Source organism: Grampus griseus (assembly GCF_964374135.1).
Source record: "Grampus griseus genome assembly, chromosome: 1".
Classification (NCBI taxonomy): domain Eukaryota; kingdom Metazoa; phylum Chordata; class Mammalia; order Artiodactyla; family Delphinidae; genus Grampus; species Grampus griseus.
Window position 1 is genome coordinate 5413145 of NC_139017.1, and position 19956 is coordinate 5433100.

A 19956-nucleotide genomic window follows, 5' to 3' on the forward strand; every position below is an offset into this window, starting at 1 on the left:
AGGGATGAACTGGAAACAGCCAAGTAAAATGTATGCAAGGAGTATTCCAGCTGTAGGAGGTAACACGGAGTTCAAAAATGAGAGAGAACAGGTGTGCAATAAAGGTGACCGGCGACCAGGATGCGATCCATGGAGTGAGATGTGGGCAGCTGTGTAAGACAGAAAAAGTTTAGTCTTTATCCTCTGGACTAAAAGACGTTCTAGAGGAGTTTAAGTAGGAGAAGAGCAGAATCATAGTTTATTTTTTTAAAAATTACTCAGATGGGATTTCCCTGGCAGTCCAGTGGTTAGGACTCAGCCCTTTCATTGCCATGGCCCGGTTTTAATCCCTGGTCACAGAACTAAGATGCCCCAAGCCATGTGGTGCAACCGAAAAAAAAAAAAAATTACTCAGGCAGGGATGTGGAAGATGGACTGAACTGAATGCTGGGCGGCTAGCCAGGAGACTGCAGGCAGTAGGTCAGGGAAAGTGAACCACCGTTTGACAGCAGGGTTGTCAGGGTCAGTGTGAGTGGAGGATGGGATTGGTCTTGTATAGAGCGTAAACAAGGAGCCAAGCCATCCTTATGGCTGAGGTGACTCAGTAGATTGTACCCTTCACTGACGTGGGAACAACGGGAGGAGCCAGTCTGGAGCCCGATGAGCTCGGCCTGGGGTACGTGAAGCTGACGTGACCACCACGCGTCCAGCGGGGCAGCTGCTATGTTTGTTGTAATTCGGACAGCAGTACGGATTTTGGAATTTGACTTCTACGTTGTTGGCATACACTGATAACTGAACTTGTGGGAGATAGGGGGTCACGTGGGGAGAATGCATGAAGTGGGCAAAAGAAGAGGGCCCAGGACTGGAGCCCTAAAGAGCATCAAAATTCAGGGGTGCTGAGAGGAGAAGCCAACATATGGTATTAAGAGGGAATGAAGAAAGCTAAAGATTGTGGTATGAAGAAACCAAGGGTTGAGGGAGGAAGAAAGGAGCGCCCAAGTTCCAGACGCTGCCAGGAGTCAAGGACTGGTGGGTGTCAAGCGCGTGTGTTAGTTGGGGTTATGTTAGAAAAGCCAAAATAACAATCTTAGGAAAATTCAACTGTTATTTCTTTCTTCTTTTTTTTTTCTTTTTAGTAATTAGTTGTTGTTTTTGGGGGGTTTTTTAAAAATTATTTATTTTTGGCTACATTGGGTCTTTGTTGTTGCACAGGGGCTTTCTCTAGTTGCTGCGAGCAGGGGCCACTCTTCGTTGCGGTGCGCGGGCTTCTCATTGCGCTGGCTTCTCTTGTTGCAGAGCACAGGCTCTAGGCGTGCGGGCTTCAGTAACTGTGGCTCGCGGGCTCAGTAGTTGTGGCTTGTGGGCTCTAGAGCGCAGGCTCAGTAGCTGTGGCACACGGGCTTAGTTGCTCCGTGGCATGTGGGATCTTCCCGGACCAGGGCTCAAACCCATGCCCCCTGCATTGGCAGGCGGATTCTTAACCACTGCGCCACCAGGGAAGCCCTGTTTTTTCTTTTATATAACTAAATTATAAAAGTGCATGTTGCACATCTAGTTTTTAACACATACCAACCAGTGGTCTTAAACTTTAGCACACATTGGAATCACTTTGGAATCTTTAAAAGTACTGATACCTGGCTTCCACTATGAATACTACTATGTTGGTATTTGGTTTTGTTTACATAAAAACCATATAGAAATACTCTGAGTTAAGGACATCACAAGAGTTCAGTTTGACCATATATATCATTCTCGCCTGTCAACTGAATTTAGAGCCTGATCCCCATGTTAGGTGGAGCTATTGTATTTGCTGTAGGTGTTTTGAAGTCAGATAGACTCAGGTTCAAATCTTGACTCTATCACTTACTGGCTATGTGGTAACAAGTCTCTTGACGTTAATTTCTGTTTTGTATAGAGATCTTAATAATCATCTCACAAGATATTTATAAGGATTAAATAAGATATGTCTGTCACTTATTACCTGTGACATCAACAAGTAATTTTACTGGTGTCAGTTCCTCTGGGCCTTCATTGTTTTCATCTCTAAATTAGAGATAATAGTATTACCTACCTATGTTACTGTAAAGAATTATAGTGCTTAGTATAGCGCTAAGCACTTAAGAAGTTGTAGCTGTTACTTAAGCTTTTAGTCAGCCACAAGGTTGCCAAAGTCGGAAAATCTGGTGGTCCTCAGGTAGATGGATGCCCTCAGGATTCTGCAACAGGATGGACCCAGAACCCAGGATGTGTCTGCAGTGTGTGGGGAGGGCAGTGGGAAGAATTCCCGTCCCTTCCCTGGAATTGGAGGCATCAGTGTGTTCATTTCCTTTCGTTCCTTCACATGGACTGAGAAGGTGAGGGCAGTGCACACACCTGGCTTCCCAGGCTTTGCGTGCAGCTTACAATTTAAATACTTTCCAGGGTTGTATTGGGCTTAGCCAGCAGCCAGCCGCAGGGTATGTGCTGAAGCAGGTAGTAGGAGGTCACAGGTCAGCCCGCTGTTCTCAGAGGGCTCACGTGTCCGGAGTGAGCGAGTCCCACAGTGGAGCTGGGGTGTGACTGCATTTCTGCAGTTGATCCTATCTGCTTGACCTTATATTAACTGTTATCAATACTGAGTCTTCCAGTTTACGAAAAAATAATTAGACATCTCATTGCATATTTGTTATGTTTATATGTTTAATAGACTGCGTGGAGGAGACATAAAGCCAGGAAATATTTACGTGAAGTGAAAGCTGCCTGCAAGATTCAAGCCTGGTACAGGTGTTGGAAAGCACGTAAAGAGTATCTGGCTGTGTTAAGAGCTGTTAGAATCATTCAGGGTTGCTTCCGTACCAAACTGCAGAGAAGACGGTAAATGTGTCAGCTGCGTGGGCGAGAGCATGTGGGAGGGGGGGGCGGGGTTGTGCATGCACGCGCTCATGTGCCGTAACCAAGTCTGTGTGTCAAGTAATACTGCTTGTTGGGTTTTCTTTTAAATAGTTGCTATGTTTAATTTGTATGGTTTGCTGGTGTTTCCTGCAATAATGTAACAAAATTATCTCTGAGACTGTCTTATTTTTTGAGATACAGCCTTGATGGTATAATCCAGGAGAAAATATTAAACTTGATTAACTCAGGTTCATAAGGATAAGGGACTGAGGGACTCAGTAGGGACTGAGGATGGGAAGTTAATAAAATGATCTAGTAAGTCTTGTTTTCCTTGTTAGTGCACGGGTCCATTTTGTCTGTTGATTTAGCTACTGGCAACATTTGCTTTCTTATGCTTTTTTTTTTTTCTTTGTATTAACCCCTGTACTCTTTATCCTTAATGACGAAGACCTAATTACCAACTTATCTATGTTACTCGTATTTCCCTATTCCTAGTTCATTTCTTTTAAACACATTTTCAGAAGCTCTTACCAGATAGTCTATATTATTTTTTTATTTCATAGTGTAAGAATTTTTTCATCAGTTCCCAGAATTGATGAATTATTATATCAGTGATGGTTTTAAAGATCGTTTTGGGAGAGCACACTAGTGTTACAGGCGTTTCTTGATCAATTCCATGGGCAGAGTCAGGGCTTAACAAATAAAAATATAATTGCTGCTCTCAGCTATTAAGGACCAGTGTCCAGTTTTTCCCATTGATATTCAGCCTTACTTTCTAGGAAAGGTGGCCACATGACATAGGTTAATCTCTCTCCCTTTTCCACAGGACCATGAACAGATGAAAGAGCCTGCCGATTCTCGATTGTTGTCACTGCTATGTTGACGCCTAAAGTTTAATCTCTAGCCCTCACATTTAAAATTTTTCTCCAGTTCTGTTTACAGAATATTCCTTTTTAAATCTTTTGATGATGCCATCTTTCCTTTCAAACAAGTGTTTGTTTCTCATTTGCCTGATGCCATTCCACCCTCCCAGGCTGTCTTCTCAGCCACACCTGTCTGCTCAAAGACTCACTCACAGTGTGGACTCAGACTTTATTCTCTACCATTTTTTCTACCACCTCCCCTTTATCTAGGCTTTGTCTAGATCTGGCTAATCCTACTTTCTTCTGATCCCGTTCAGAATTTTTTGTCATTCTAGAACTTAATATTTCTTGACCACTGAAATATTGCCAATTGTAAAACTTGTTTTGCATTGTGTTACCGTGTGTGTGTGTGTGTGTTTGTGTTTGTAAAGTTCTGATTGCTAGAACCTAAGTATGAATTATCCTTTTCTACTTTTTTTTATTCTCTCATTGCCTTTCTTATATTTTCTTTCTCCTCTAGTATTTATAGGGGGTGGGCAATGAATACTTACTAAATGAGTTAATTTGAAATTGCTTTCCAATAATCACTTTTTAGGTTTTTGAACGTGAGAGCATCAACAATCATCATTCAGAGAAAATGGAGAGCTGTACTTTCTGGAAGAACAGCTCATGAGCAATTCTTAACGACAAAAGTAGGTGTTAAAAAAACAGTTCATATGTAAAGAACTACTTTAAAAAACAGAAAACAAAAAATGATATAAAGATCTAGCTATACATTTGCTTTAAACACATCATTGCAGTCAATTAAAAATTATATTCACTCGGGCTTCCCTGGTGGCACAGTGGTTGAGAGTCCGCCTGCCGATGCAGGGGATATGGGTTCGTGCCCCGGTCCGGGAAGTTCCCACATGCCGCGGAGCGGCTGGGCCCGTGAGCCATGGCCGCTGAGCCTGCGCGTCAGGAGCCTGTGCTCCACAATGGAAGAGGCCACAACAGTGAGAGGCCCGCATACCGCAAAAAAAAAAAATTTTATTCACTCATAAAAATACTATTTGTATTTTTGTTTGTGTATCTGTTTTTATAACATATTCTCAAACCCAATTTGAAGTGATTTATTTGAAGAAAATCGTAATAGATGTAGCATATCCTGTCTGTATGAGTCAACACATACTCTTTAAGCCACATTTGGTAATCTATTTAAAATATTTAACATTGGTTCTAGAACAGTGGTGGTACCTATGGTCTTTTATTAAGGAAATCAAAATTAAAATTTTACTTGTAAATTTTGATGTTCATATTCACTATGTATGATTATATACACACTATTATTATTACACCTTCTATTATATATTTACTAACTAATCAGATCCTCATGATAACTCTGTGAGGCAGCTATTATCAGCATTCCCATTTTATGGATGAGTAAACTGAGGTCTGGAGAGATAATGGGGTTTGCTCAAAGTCACTCAGCTAGTAGGTGGGGGGGTCTATGTTGTAAAACAAACCTAGTTTTCGTTTCAATCCAGATGCTTTATGTGTCTTGGAATTTGATTGTCAGGATGTTCTAGAATTGAGGAATCTAAGATGTGCTGGGAGTACACTGGTTCTTGAAGCAGCAGACAGCTTCCCTCACAGCTGCTTACAATGCCCATTCTGTTCTCTAGAGTGTAGCTAGCTTTTGTATTAAATGCATTTGTCCTGTAGTAATACTAGTCCTTTGCTCATTCACAATGAAAAGTATCAGGAGGAAGGGAGGGAAAAAACACCAGGTATCTATGGTCCATGGTTTGCACCTTCATAAAAGCTTCATTTTTAGCTGTAGCCCTCTGTGGGTTTCAAAATCTGTGAAATATGACATTCTTAAACTAAAAATGTAAAAAAAAAAAAATCATAATTATACCATCTTATTTTTCATTGAGAAATTCCAGAACCTCCAGTGGGTTGAACTATTATTTCTATCTATTAGTGTCACTTGCAAATTTTTCCTTATAGAGATTTCAAGCTGCTTGTTTGATCCAAGCAAATTTCAGAGGATATAAAGGAAGGCAGGTCTTTCTCCAGCAGAAATCAGCTGCTTTGACCATACAAAGATACATACGAGCCAGGAAGACTGAGAAGTCTGAAAGGAGAAAATATGTTGAATTAAAAAAATCTACAGTTGTTCTACAAGCACTGGTGCGTGGTTGGTTAGTAAGAAAAAGGGTAAGTATTTTTAAGTAGGATATCTCAGTCTTATGAAGTGGAAATACCTGATGTTAAATTGTGTTAAGAAATTTGAGATTTTGGAGAATAATTTCAGAACTGATATAGCCATTAACTAGAATTTATTCAGCTTCTGAAGAGCCCCATGTAACAAGATCACTGGTTGCCATAGATTTTTGTTCTGTGATCCTATTTCCCATAGATGCTCACCAAAAATGCAAAATAACTTTTCTCATGTAATAAATCTTAACAAAGGAACTGAAGTATGAGGAGGGCTCCACGTGTGAAGGAGTTTTTTTTTTTTAAGTTTTTAACATCTTTATTGGAGTATAATTGCTTTACAATGGTGTGTTAGTTTCTGCTTTATAACAAAGTGAATCAGCTATACACATACATACATCCCCATATCTCCTCCCTCTTGCGTCTCCCTCCCACCCTCCCTATCCCACCCCTCTAGGGGGTCACAAAGCACCCAGCTGATCTCCCTGTGCTATGCTGCTTCTTCCCACTAGCTATCTGTTTTACTTTTGGTCGTGTATATAAGTCCATGCCACTCTCTCACTTTGTCCCAGCTTCCCCTTCCCCCTCCCCACACGTGAAGGAGGTTGTTATTCAAGTCACCTTTTGCTACCACCAAGCAACTCTCTCAGGGGTTGTAGGACCATTCTGTTGATAACTTCCACACCTTCAGCAGGAGAGAATCCTCCCTAGGGAATTCTTGACGTTCTGAGCATCCAGTACATGAAGCAGTGGTAAACAGAAAATAATTAAATTAAAGGAGAAATCTTTTGTGTTTTGTTCACTGAGTATAAATTGAAACTCTGAAGGCCAAAGGCCCCTCCCTGGAGGGAGCTTCTGCTGCAGAAGTCTTGTGCTGGATGTGGCGAGACCACTACTGGAGAAGTCGGGTCAAATGTTTGCCCGATTTAACGTCACCATCTTCAACGGTTCTGCTTGGAGCTCTCTAACCCTTTCTCAGTTTACTATTCCTAGACTTCTCCCATTATAATTAGTACCTTCAAAGCCTTATCTAGCTGCCCTTGGGTAGTCTAGTTAAATTCTGCAGTGAAGTGCCCAAATATAATTGTGCTTTCTATATCCTCAGTTAGGGGTTACACCATTGAAAGTGTTGTACAGTAAAGGAGTATAATTACTTCAGGTTACAATGTAGATAATTTTAATAGTTACAAGTTAGTTTACTGTTGCTAATTTATATAATTTGGTATTAAGGATATACAAAAATAAACATTGGTTGATTGTCTTAAGAGTCAACTATTTGGTTGTTAATCTTTTTTTCTCCTTTAGATTTTAGAACAGAGAGCCAAAATTAGGCTTCTTCACTTCACAGCAGCTGCCTTTTATCACCTGTCTGCTCTTAGAATTCAAAGAGCCTACAGACTTCACAGGGCTCTGAAGAATGCTGATGATAAACAGGTTAACTCAGCCATCCGTATTCAGGTTAGCTTTTCCTTTGCAGTAAAACTATGGCCTAATTTTTGTTTGAAACTTTTTAATATTTCATAAACAATTTCCAAATACCTCTGCTAAAGTTATGTAGTATTTAGCTTTTGCCATGTGGCCATCAGGGTGGTTGGCCGGCTTAGAGGTGAGTTGCGTTTTATGGCTCAGGACTAAGGCTGTGGGTTATCCTCTGGCGCATTGTACGCATTCACCCCTCATGTAGCGACACCCAGGGCACCTGTCTCTCTCTCGACCTCCTTGCCAACCCGTGACATTACAAGACTTTGTGATTTTGTCATTTTGATGAATGGCAAATTACATCTCATATTTGGTTTGGATTTCCTATGATTGCTAGCAATTCTAAAAAATCTTTCCTCTGTGTTGGTTATTCAAATTTTTATCTGTGTACGGTATGCTTTTTAAATTTTTTTTCCACATACTTTGCTCATTTTTCTTTTGAGTGTTTTATTTTTCTTAATGATTATAGGAGTTCTTTATGTATTCTGGATAAGAATCCTGTTTGTACAGTATATGTTAATATACTTACATATAAAATATTGAGTAAAGAAACAAATTGAAGAATAATATACAGCTTGATAAGATTTATATCAATTATGAAATGAGGAACATGTTGTGCAGGGTTAAATTCTCAGACACACACACACACACACACACACACACACACACACACACACACACACTTAAACCCACTGTGGCCTGGAATTTTCTGCACCAACTAGAGTGGAGTGTAATGCCACTGGGGAGGGTTGAAAGATATTTCAATAAATGTTCTGTTTATTTCATTAAGAAGCCTGAAGTAAAAAAACTATTCGTATGTTTTAAACAGAGATGGTTTCGAGCAAGATTACAGCATAAGAGGTTTCTTCAGAAACATCGCTTCATGAAAATTCAGAATGAAGCTCAAGAACGTATAAGCCAGCAAAATAGGGCTGCATCAGTAATACAGAAAGCCGTACGCCGTTTCCTCCTCCGTAAAAAGCAGGAAAAGCTTAATAATAGAGTCACTAAAATCCAGGTAACCGAAAATATTATGATTTTAGTTCAAGACTTTGGTTTGCAATTCATCTACACGATATATAACATTTTATTGAATTTTATTTTTATTTATGTATTTTATTTCTTGGCTGCGCCTCACTGCTTGCGGGATCTTAGTTCCCCAACCAGGGATTGAACCCGGGCCACGGCAGTGAAAGCGGCGAGTCCCAACCACTGGACCGCCAGGGAATCCCCAACATCTAACATTTTAAAAAGCACAGTCATACTCATTTTAAAAAGCTGTGATTGGCCAATAGAATAATTCATATGCACTATGCTACCATAATTTCATTGTTAAGCCCTTTATTTTCACATTCCAGAGAGGAAGTTGATGACTGAAAGATGCAAAAGCATTTTTGCCTTTTGAATCGATTTAGCCGTCTTTGGCCAGTGAATGATGCTTTAACTTATATACAGGAATATTATATGTATTTCTTCCTAGAAAAATTGCTTTTGCTATTTATTAGAACCTGAATTGAAGTTGTAGTTGCAAAGTTGCAAAGATCACATCATATAATTTTACTGAAAACATTTACTTTGTGGAAGTAGATGTAGATGTTAAGTCCACAACATCAGAGGTTGTAATCTTAAAGTTACTGGTTTGTCTCTTTAAGGCGTTATGGAGAGGATATTCTTGGAGGAAGAAAAATGATTGTTCAAAAATTAAAGCCATTCGACAGAGACTTCAGTGTGTTAACCGGGAGATTCGAGAAGAAAACAAGCTCTACCACAGAACCGCACTTGCCCTGCACTATCTCCTGACATACAAGTACCTTTCTGCTATTCTTGAGGCTCTAAAGCACCTGGGTTAGTTTGTTTTAACAATATCTTGTATAAGGTTAGAAATGCGTTTTTACCCTTGAGTCGTACAAAGAATATAATAATACGATACTGATTTTGTTGCTGTGAATGTATCTCTTTTTTTTCCCCCTTTCAGAGGTAGTTACTGGACTGTCTTCACTTTGCTGTGAGAATATGGCCCAGAGTGGAGCAATTTCTAAAATATTTGTCTTGATCCGAAGCTGTAACCGTAGTGTCCCTTGTATGGAGGTCATCGGATACGCTGTGCAGGTCTTGCTTAACGTCGCCAAGGTAGTTTCCGTCTTGATAATGAAGAGTTCCTTGGTCAAGAAACCTCCCCTAGCAAGTTGGGTTTATGCTTGCTCATCACTAGAACTCAGATCCCCGAGTTAAAGTTCATTTACTATGTGCCAGAGTCTTCGGGGGGGAATGTTTACTCTGTTAACATAACTGTACATAGAAACTATAATTTTTTATGATTTATTTCTCCTGTTTTTATAATATTAATAACAGCAAGTTAGTTAAGGCCTTGCTAACTATGTGCTAGTTCTTTTCATGCATCATTTAATTTAGTGCTCCCATTCATCCTCTAAGATGGTTCTTATGGTATTATCCTTCCCATTTTGTAGTGAAGGGATAATCGTCTTTACAGGAGGTAAGGTCCTCGCCCGAGGACCAGCGTGTGGTCAGTGGTGGAGGGTTCATGTCCATCTCCCTCCGGAGCTGACAGCCTGTACACTGCGCTGTATCAGAACAGCAGAACCTCTTCTGATCACGTCTGGCTTCCTTTTTGGTTGGTGTTTCTAAAGTACTGGGTTGGCCAAAATGTGCCTTTGGTTTTTAAGTGAAAATAAAGGACACATTTTTCATTTTCACCAAGAGGTTTATCGAACAACGTATTCACCCTTTTGTTCCACTACCTTCTGCCATTTTTCAGGCAACTTCATAATTCTGTCTTCCCAAAACTTTTTATCCTTTTGAGCAAAGGACTGTTCTGGGTGCCTTTTACAGTCTTCCAGGGAATTGAAATTTTTTCCATTAAGAGAATTTTGTAAAGACAGAAATAAATGGAAATCCAAAGGTGCAACGTCTGGTGAACACGGCGGATGAATCAGAACTTCCCAGCCAAGCTCTGACAGTTTTTGCCTGGTCACCAAAGAAACATGTGGTCTTGTGTTATCTTCACGGAAGATTATGTGTTTTCTGTTGACTAATTCTAGATGCTTTTCGTCAAGTGCTGCTTTCAGTTGGTCTAATTGGGAGCAGTACTTCTTGGAATTAATCGTTTGCTTTTCTGGAAGGAGCTTATAATAGAGGACTCCCTTCCAATCCCACCCTATACACAACATCGTCTTCTTTGGATGAAGACTGGCCTTTGGTGTGGTTGGTGGTGGTTCATTTCACTTGCCCCACGATCTCTCCCATTCCACATTATTGTACAGTATCCACTTTTCATCACCCGTCACAATTTGTTTTAAAAATGGAACGTTTTCATTACATTTAAGTAGAGAATTGCATGCGGAAATAGAGTCAAGAAGGTTTTCTTCGCTTAACTTAACGTAGACCTAAAGCGATGAACATAACCAAGCTGGTGCAAATGATATTCAGTGCTTCATTTGGATATTTTGAGTATGTCAGCTATCTCCCACGTGTTATAACACTGATTGTTCTCAATTAATGTCTCGATTTGATCGCTATCAACTTCAACTGGCCTACCCGACCGTGGAGCATCATCCAGCAAGAAATCTCCAGCACGAAACTTCACAAACTACTTTTGACACGTTTGATCAGTCACAGCACCTTCTCCATGCACTGCACAAATCTTTTTTTTGCATTTCGGTTACATTTTTACCTTTCTTGAAATAATAAAGCAGAATATGCTGAAAATGTTGCTTTTTTTCTTCCATCTTCAATATTAAAATAACTACACAAAACTTCATCAATTTTGATTAGTCTTTTTTTAAATGCACGCTGATATGACAGCTGCCATATACAATCTAACAAAATTGTTTTGAATGAAGTTAAAGAAAACTGATACTACTAGATCCATCTTACGGAAAAAACCGAACGAACATTTTGGCCAGCCCAGTATCTGTGTTTATTATAATTTGTAACTTGGTTCTGTTCTCTTCCAGTATGAGAAAACGACTTCAGCAGTTTACGATGTAGAAAACTGTGTAGATACACTGCTGGAGCTTCTGCAAATGTACCAAGAAAAGCCCGGTGACAAAGTTGCAGACAAGAGTAGAAGCATTTTCACAAAAACTTGTTGTTTGTTAGCTGTTTTACTGAAGAGGACAAATCGAGCTTCTGTAAGTATTCATCAGTTGTTTTCCTTTGAGGTTATCTCTACATGTTCTAAGTCCAAGACTTTTAAGCAGTTATCACAACTTAAATAGGGCTTTGCGTGTGTTCACACCTGCTCTTTGTGCTGATATGAGTTGTTTCTTATGTGTCAGAGAAGCTGAATTCTAGAAGTAGAATTTATCACAGCCCTAGGAGCAACCAGCTCCCATGTACTTGAGAGAAGCAACAGCTGTCCCAGCAAGGTAGAAATCCAGATGTGCACAACTCCTCACCCCCTGCTGTGACATAAAGACGTGACAAGCGTTTCTCCGGTGAGGCCTCTGAGCATCCTCTCCAGGAGTTACAGTCAGCAGGGGTGACTGCAGGCCATGATAGGACTGTGGCCTTTATCCTGAGAACAGTGGGAAACCACTGAAGGATTTTAAGCAAGGAGATATGTTCCAGTTTAATTTTTAACATCACTTTGGCTGCTGGTCGAAGAATGGATTTGGGAGATCGTGTGGGTATAGGGAGACCATTAAGGAAAGAGGCACGTGTAGACACACAGTGGTCTGGGCAAGAGACTGTACTTGACCTGCGGTCGCATCAGGCAGAGGTAAGTGGGTAACGCTGGAAACTTTAAGAAGGTAAAATCCGGGGCTTCCCTGGTGGCGCACTGGTTGAGAATCTGCCTGCCAATGCAGGGGACACGGGTTCGAGCCCTGGTCTGGGAGGGCCCCACATGCCACGGAGCACCTAGGCCCGTGAACCACAACTCCTGAGCCTGCATGTCTGGAGCCTGTGCTCCGCAACAAGAGAGGCCGCGATAGTGAGAGGCCCGCGCACCGCGATGAAGAGTGGCCCCCGCTTGCCACAACTAGAGAAAGCCCTCGCACAGAAACGAAGACCCAACACAGCCAAAAATAAATTAATTAATTAATAAACTCCTACCCCCAACATCTTCTTAAAAAAAAAAAAGAAGGTAAAATTCACAGGACTTGGTAACCATGTATAATAGGTATATTTACTTTAATGTTTGCTTTTTTATTTAGTATGGAGTTAAGTGTACAATTTTTGAATATTTGCCTTCTTCGTAATTGTCTTATAAATTCATAATTTAAACCAATCTAACTGCTGAACTTGGAGAGCTCGGCTTTTTTATTGTTAAAAGCTCTTAATTTACTGCATAGTGTTTGTATACTGTGATTGATTTTGCTAGCATAGAAGGGATATAGAATTCTTATTAGTTTAATAAATGCACATTTTCTTTTGTAGGATGTTCGAAGTAGGTCCAAAGTTGTTGACCGTATTTATAGTCTCTATAAACTTACAGCTCATAAACATAAAGTGAATACTGAAAGAATCCTTTGTAAACAAAAGAAGAAATCTTCTATGAGCATTTCCTTTATTCCAGAAACACCTGTAAGAACCAGAATGGTTTCAAGGTGAGCAGTAAATGTACCCTATAGTTTTGTGTCACCATTCATTCATTCATTCATTCATCCACTTAGCAAACATTTATTGAGCACCTACTATGAGCAAGAGACTGTGCTTGACAATGGAGAAACAGCATGTGAACAAGAAGAAAATCTTTGGTAAATCTAAAGGAGACGATCTCAGCAGTTAATGAAGTAATAACACTGCAGCCAAGAATATTTAGTAGTTATTGGGTAAATTCCTGGTTCTAACAAGGTACGTGCTAAGGCTGATAATTAGCTCTGAATAAGCTTTGCCGTATCATTTTTTCCCTTCCATGTAGGACAAGCTGCACTACTGGGGAGGTGGCGAAGGTCTCTGGTGGCCAAAACGTCAACCTCCAACTCCTTGCATAATCACCCCGATGCCTGAAATTTCTCCTCCTAGAGAAGTTCTTTTTGACCTTGTATTAGTTACCTAGCACAAACTTAGTGGCCTTAAACACCAGTAACTTATTCTCTCACAGTTCTTGAAACTGAGTTTGAAATGCAGGTTGTCAGCAGGGCCTCACCTGGTCTGAGGCTCTGAGGTGTAATCCTTCCCTGGCTCGTCCAGTTTCTGGCGGCTAAGTGTCCTTGGCTTGTTGCTCGATAGCTCTGTCCTCCGCCTAAGTCTTCACAGGGCTTCTTCTCCCTCTCCCTCCTCTGTGTTTCTTGTAAGGACATTCGTTGTTGCTCTCTGGTTCTGGGCAGAAGAAACAGTCTAGAGATATAAATTAGGGAAATGGTCTAGAGATATAAATTAGATGCAGGAATCATTAGAACCCCTCCCTCTCTCTCCCTCTCTCTCCTTCCTTTCTATGACTGGACAATTGTCTACTAGGTATAAATCCTGCACCACTGACAATGCACTATTTCTTGACCTGGGTTATACAGCAGTTAGCTTTATAATTACTCATAATTATAAACTGTATAATAGTTGTAAATTGGTTTTACTCTTGCATGTTTTACAGTATAACATAAAAATAGTCTGCTTAAAATTTATTAATGGGAACTATTTCTACATACGGTTTTTATTTAAGGACTTGGCATATTATAATATGAATTACGTTGTAAAACTATTAACATATGAATGAGTAGATTCTTTTTTTTTTTTTCTCCCCTTTTGACACTGTCGGGGTTTTTTGAAGTAAAACTCCCAACAGTATAAATGTACCCTTTATTTAGGTATGCAATTCAATGAGTTTTGACAAACGTATACAGTTGTGAAACCACTACCACTGAGATAAAATATTTCTGTCACAACAAATTTCCCTTGTGCCCCCTTGCAGTCAGTTCTCTCCCATTAACCCCTAAGTTCTGGAACCTGCTGATGGGAGTTCAGTACCTTTAGTTTTGCCTTTTCTGCTTTGTCCCATAAATGGAATCACACAGAGGTAGCTCCTTGTGACGGGACTCTTTTACTTAGCGTAATGCTCTTGAGGTTCATCCATGTCGATGCATGGCTTATATTGCATCTCTTTCTTCACAGACTGCTGTTCCACGGTAGGGGGATATATACCCGCTCTGTTTGACCACCCCCCAATTCATAGATGTTCGGAATTTTCACTGGAAAGAACAGGAAGATGGAAGTGCATATAGTGGTAGGGATTCATGTGAGGAAGGTGGCTGTGATGCCGTTTCCTCAGTGAAGAAGGAGATCATAAACATTAGCTCAGAAGCAGATGGGGGACGGTGTGGAGGGGACATTTGGAAAGAAGAAAACAGTCATCTTGGGGAAAGAGAAAGGAAGCAATTTCTAGGTAATTTCAATCATTGGCATAAAATCAGCCAGCCTGGTTGTGCAGGTTTTCTTTAGCAACGTCCAGCTGTGCAGGAATGGAGAAGGCAGATACCTGGATTCAACTTGGAATCCACATAGAGCTTTCCAGTTGCATTCAATAGGGAAGAGCACCAATGGCGTTAACGGCATTTGCAATGGAGATTATACTGAGGGACCCAAGCTAGATGGGAGGGAAAGGAGACCAGCATTGTGCTGGGTGACAGGCACGTGCTGAGGTCCCCTGAAGTGGACACCACAGTGGGAGGAAGCTGTGAGCCGTGGAAGTATTAAGTCAAAGGGCGTGGATGAACCCCAAGAGGTGGTTCGGGCTGGAAGGCTCAGGCTGAGCAGTCGGTGGCCGGGCACTCTCTGAGGGTGACAGCGGCTGTCTTGTGATTGTGTGACGGGGGGTGTGCTGAGTGGACCCAAAGGAAAGGGGGCAGAAACGGAGAGATGAGGGGTCGGCTCTTTAGCTACAAGGCTGCTGAAGTTCTGAGATGGGGCAGGAGTTGAGGGAAGACCAGGAACCAGGTTTACAGACAAAACGCTGGGGTTTGGTAGCTGAATAGCCTGAGCTTCAAAGGAGCCAGGATCATCCTTCAGGGAAGATGGAGAGAAATAGTCTAAAATCGTAAACGGCCATAACATGAAGCCTCCCACCTGTGTGAGGGCCTGTGAGGGAGGTGATATGTCTAGGAGGGACCACATTTCAGTTAAGACAAAGCGATGGACGTGAGTCTTCTAAGAGAGGAACTGGGTTAATGCAAGGTTTCTATTCTTCTCACAGACTTAAACAGGATTGGGTGTTGAGAAGAGATAACTTGGAAGAAATCGTGAATCCTCTGAAAGCTATTCAAATGGTGATGGACACACTTGGCATTCCTTATTAGCAAAGGCAAACGTCTCAGTATGTACAGGAAAAGAAATAGGAAAGCTGATCACATGTATGGAAAGTGCTTTTGGCTTGCTTTGTACAACTTTTAAAATCTGACTTTGTATTAAAGTTCAAAAGAGGTATGTAACAAATAAACTTTTTATATTCTTCGTTTCTTTTATTTAATAGCTTTATGCAGATAACAAACTAATGTCATGACATGATTCCAACACTGTTATCTATGTCTGTTGTCTTAAAATATTATATTAGTTTGAATATAATCATATTCCTAAAGGGAAAAGATTAGCTTATTATTCCTGTTTTATAGGTAAATTGAGGCATTTATCTAAAACAAATGTTGAAAATTTAAGATTCTGCCAACTCACGTAGAAGTGAGGATAAAATAATCCCACAAATGCCATAGACAGCACCCCTGTTTCCTGACTGACGGGACCATCAAGATGGGCAAATGAGCCGCTCTGAGGAAATTAGACAAATTCAGCCTACCCCTTCATATATTAAAAACTCCTGACTTTGAACTGAGTGGGGCTGTAATTTGACCTGGGAAGAGCAAGGTATTGCTTGTAGTAGAAACTCATTGTCTAGTCACTGAGCACAGACCTGAAGATGATTCAGGTGTTGAAACATGACTTGTTATTTTCAGTAGCTTTGGGTCACTGTTACCAATACTGAGCCAGTGTGATTCCAGAGCCACAGAAGGCTAATTCCAGTGGCTGTCTGCAGTCTGATCTGGTCCCAAAGACTGTCTAGCTATGGGGGCCAGGACAGCTTTAAAGTGCTTGAAATAAATCATTAGTAGCTAGAAATGGAGAGACCATTTAACTACTTAACTTTATTATTTTGTTGGAATGAGGATTAAACCTAGTCAGAGACTGTTGAGATTTGGTTAGAATAAAGACCATATTGACATATTAAAGAATATATTGAAAGTAACTAGAAATTTTTGGATTTTTTTTTTCTTCCAATGAAGTGTTTGGAGTTTGGAGAACTCTTGTTACTTAGAATATGCCAAATACTATAGTTTTTGTTGACTCTCCCAAATGGTTCGTTTTTCTCTTTCATTTAACAGAATTTTAGTGTAAGCAATTTATTTACTTGGTAAATTATACCACTAGGATATAATCAACATAAAATGTTATTGGTGTTAATTTCCTCTAAGATGGTTATAACCAATTAGTATTTGCACAAGAAATATTTCTATGAAGTTATACGTGAAAGGTGAGTTCTAGATGTTCAGTTTTTCTATTGTTGGAACTCAGACTAAAAGTTTTTAAATTTTACATAATATTCTATTTTCATGTGAAGGATATTCCTCTTAAATGTATGTGATAAATCCATATCAGGATTCCAAGGCTTCCTGAAGGCTGGAAGGCTTGTGTGTATGTGTGTGTGTGTGTGTGTGTGGTTGGAAGGAATGGTTGAGGGGTAATTAAGCCTTTTTCTTTAGAAGTTGCTGTTTCCTACAGAGAGATTACATTGTATTAAAGAAGGAATATAAATACGTTAACTCCAATCTAGTTCTGTGTTAGGTGAGTTTATTACTGGTGAAGTTAGGTGAATTTTATTCACCTTCTTGTCTGTAATTAACCCAGATTTCCAGTAGATGTCATTATAACCATAGAGTGTCATTTTTAATTTAGTGGGGTTTTTTGGTTGTTTTGTTTTGGTTTTGGTTTTTTTGGCCGTGTTGCAAGCCACGTGGGATCTTAGTTCAGTTCCCAACCAGGGATCGAACCCGTGCCCCCTGCAGTGGAAGCACAGAGTCTTAACCACTGGACCGCCAGGAAAGTACCTAATTTAGTTTTAAATGTATACATATATAAAGTTACATAGTTATGATTTTCGCAAAAAAAAAAAAAAAATCCATACTTTTACAACCTTGGAAAATTTTATCTATCCCTCATATAGCTTGTTACCCATACCATATTTTGGCTTCATGCTTGAGAGGAAGAAATTCACATTGTGCAATCTGTTACGCAAAACTGTTGAATTTTTCTCAATAGGTGATTTTTTCCAGGTTTTATTATCTTTATAACTTCTAATTTTTCATTGTAGCAATGAAAGCCTAGAACATTTAAAAATCTTTGCGGATTAAGAAAATACTGTCTTTTGGATTACTTTTTGCTAGTAGCTAAGCTTGCTAACAGGCTTGCTTTTAATTTTAATATTGTTCAGCTGCCACTGTTTCTTGGTATAAAGAAAGAGTGATAAACTATTGTAGTTCTGCTTTCAACAAAGGAAGAATTCCAGTGAAATTCTTACACAGGAGGTAAGAGTAATGCAGATGAATATTTATTTACAATTTACATTTGAGGGCGTGTGTATTTGTGGGTGTGTGTAAAAATTTCCAACCTATATAGAGGAAGAAGGAAATGGTCCAAAAACCTGCTTATTTCTAGGAATACTTAAGGGGGGTCTACATAAAGCAGTGCTTCTGCATCTTGCATAAATTATGGACCCTTTTTTCCTCCAATTATACAGAAGCCTATTTCAGAAACCAGTCTTAGAGAGTAGAGTTTTATTCTATGAATAATATTCCATTATTACTGCAGATAACTTTTGTATTTGGAATAGTGATGGTTTATTTTGAATTATCTAAATGAGACCAAAATGAAACTTGATCTAAACTTTGCCCTTGCTTTGCCAAAGCATCATTAATTTTCATACCTGCTGAACATTGTTGGAGTATTAGAAACAGGCTCTTCCTGCCGTCAGTAATTGTGATGGATCTTTACTGAGGTACATTTGAAGAACAGTCCGGTGACATTTATATTCACCTTAACAACGTTATTAAAGACATAGGTTACTCAGTGTCTTCCTTCTACTGTTACTGTCTGTCTGAGGCTGTCTGGGTTCCATGGCCGCTTTCCTACAAGATCTTTCAATTCCATGTGTGTTCCTATCTGCTCTAAAATAAGTGCTGACCTACTGGACAGGTAGCAGTGATCTGCTTCCCTCACACCCAGTCAGCTTTCAAGTGAAAATCCATCCTGATTTGTAGCCTCGCTCTCAGCATGTAGGTGTTTGCTCTTCAACAGCCTCCGTGAGGTGTGTCTGGACCACATTCTTCTATTTGTATATCACATAATTTTGTCTTGTATCCTAGACATATTGAATGTTATATTGTGGAGGCTCTGGATTCTCTTCTAGTCCTCCAAAAAATAATGTTTTTAACAACTTGGTCGGCTCAAGCTGAACACTGATTTTGGGGTGGCAGCTCAAATCTTATTTCAATTATTTTTTATTCTTATCTGAGTTACTTTGAATTTGCCCAATACATAGATATCCAAGAGTCATTTAGAGATTTATGTAGAATTTACACACGAAATTTGGGGCCCTCTCTTTGCTCTCACTAGTCTGATCTACCCGTCCGCCTCCTTTCTCAGTGGATGTGACTGCCCCACACCCACTTCACTGGTACCTCTGGCTAGAATGCTGTGGGCTTTTTCTTTTAGTCCAAGGTTTAACTCCATTGCAAACGTGTTGATTGCAGAGCTCTCTCAGGCAGTAACCTGTAAAAATGGGTTACTGCCTGAGAGAACTAGCTCCATTACCTTCTTTCAGCTGAATCCTCCCGTCCACAATCTGCTATTTTCCATTCTGCTGTGCATCCATGTATTTGGTTTTCTGTTTGGGGTTGGGGGTTAGTTTGGCTTTTGTTCAGAGCTTATAGTTGTTATCTCTTAGAATTTTACTTGTGCGTATTCATAGCAGAAGTTGAAGAGGTTGTTTATCATCTGTTGTATTCTCCTTCAAAAAATACAATTTTACTTTTAAAAAATTAATTGAGGACATTAAATGTGAAAACTCAGATACAATGCAAGGTTGTGAATGATGTCATCTTCTCCAGAGAGTTTATTGTGCTCCCAGCTGACAACTAGGCTAGAAACACCAGCTACCTCACATCACCTTTATCCAATTTAGGTTGAGACAGTTTCGAGATGGATTTCGGTCCCTAGGCAGGCTAGTCTATGTCTACTTCTCACCTACTCTTATTTTTCAAGGCCCTAGAGTTTCCTGTTCTCTTACAGACTCTGAAAACCACTGTTCGGTTTTCTAAACCCCAGGGTCTGTTGATAGCTCTGCTCATCTTACTCTTCTTTTTTTTTTTTTACATCTTTATTGGAGCATAATTGCTTTACAGTGGTGTGTTGTTAGTTTCTGCTTTATAACAAAGAGAATCAGTTATACATACACATATATCCCCATATCTCCTCCCTCTTGCGTCTCCCTCCCACCCTCCCTATCCCACCCCTCTAAGTGGTCACAAAGCACGAGCTGATCTCCCTGTGCTATGCAGCT

The 19956-nt window shown here is 40.0% G+C and overlaps 1 protein-coding gene across 2 annotated transcripts in view; it reads left to right on the top strand.

Annotated features, from left to right (window-relative positions):
* ASPM (assembly factor for spindle microtubules) overlaps positions 1 to 15649 on the top strand; it is a gene marked incomplete at both ends in the record, with an annotated part of 67092 nt that extends 51443 nt beyond the window's left edge. For both annotated transcript variants that reach the window (XM_082658512.1, XM_082658513.1), the window contains 10 exons: positions 2669 to 2835; positions 4312 to 4408; positions 5709 to 5918; positions 7224 to 7376; positions 8227 to 8415; positions 9050 to 9242; positions 9373 to 9527; positions 11372 to 11548; positions 12798 to 12967; positions 15547 to 15649. In XM_082658512.1, the coding sequence (XP_082514638.1) occupies positions 2669 to 2835; positions 4312 to 4408; positions 5709 to 5918; positions 7224 to 7376; positions 8227 to 8415; positions 9050 to 9242; positions 9373 to 9527; positions 11372 to 11548; positions 12798 to 12967; positions 15547 to 15649 (1614 nt within the window). The remainder of the gene's footprint in view (positions 1 to 2668; positions 2836 to 4311; positions 4409 to 5708; positions 5919 to 7223; positions 7377 to 8226; positions 8416 to 9049; positions 9243 to 9372; positions 9528 to 11371; positions 11549 to 12797; positions 12968 to 15546) is intronic.
* Positions 15650 to 19956: the final 4307 nt, after the last annotated feature.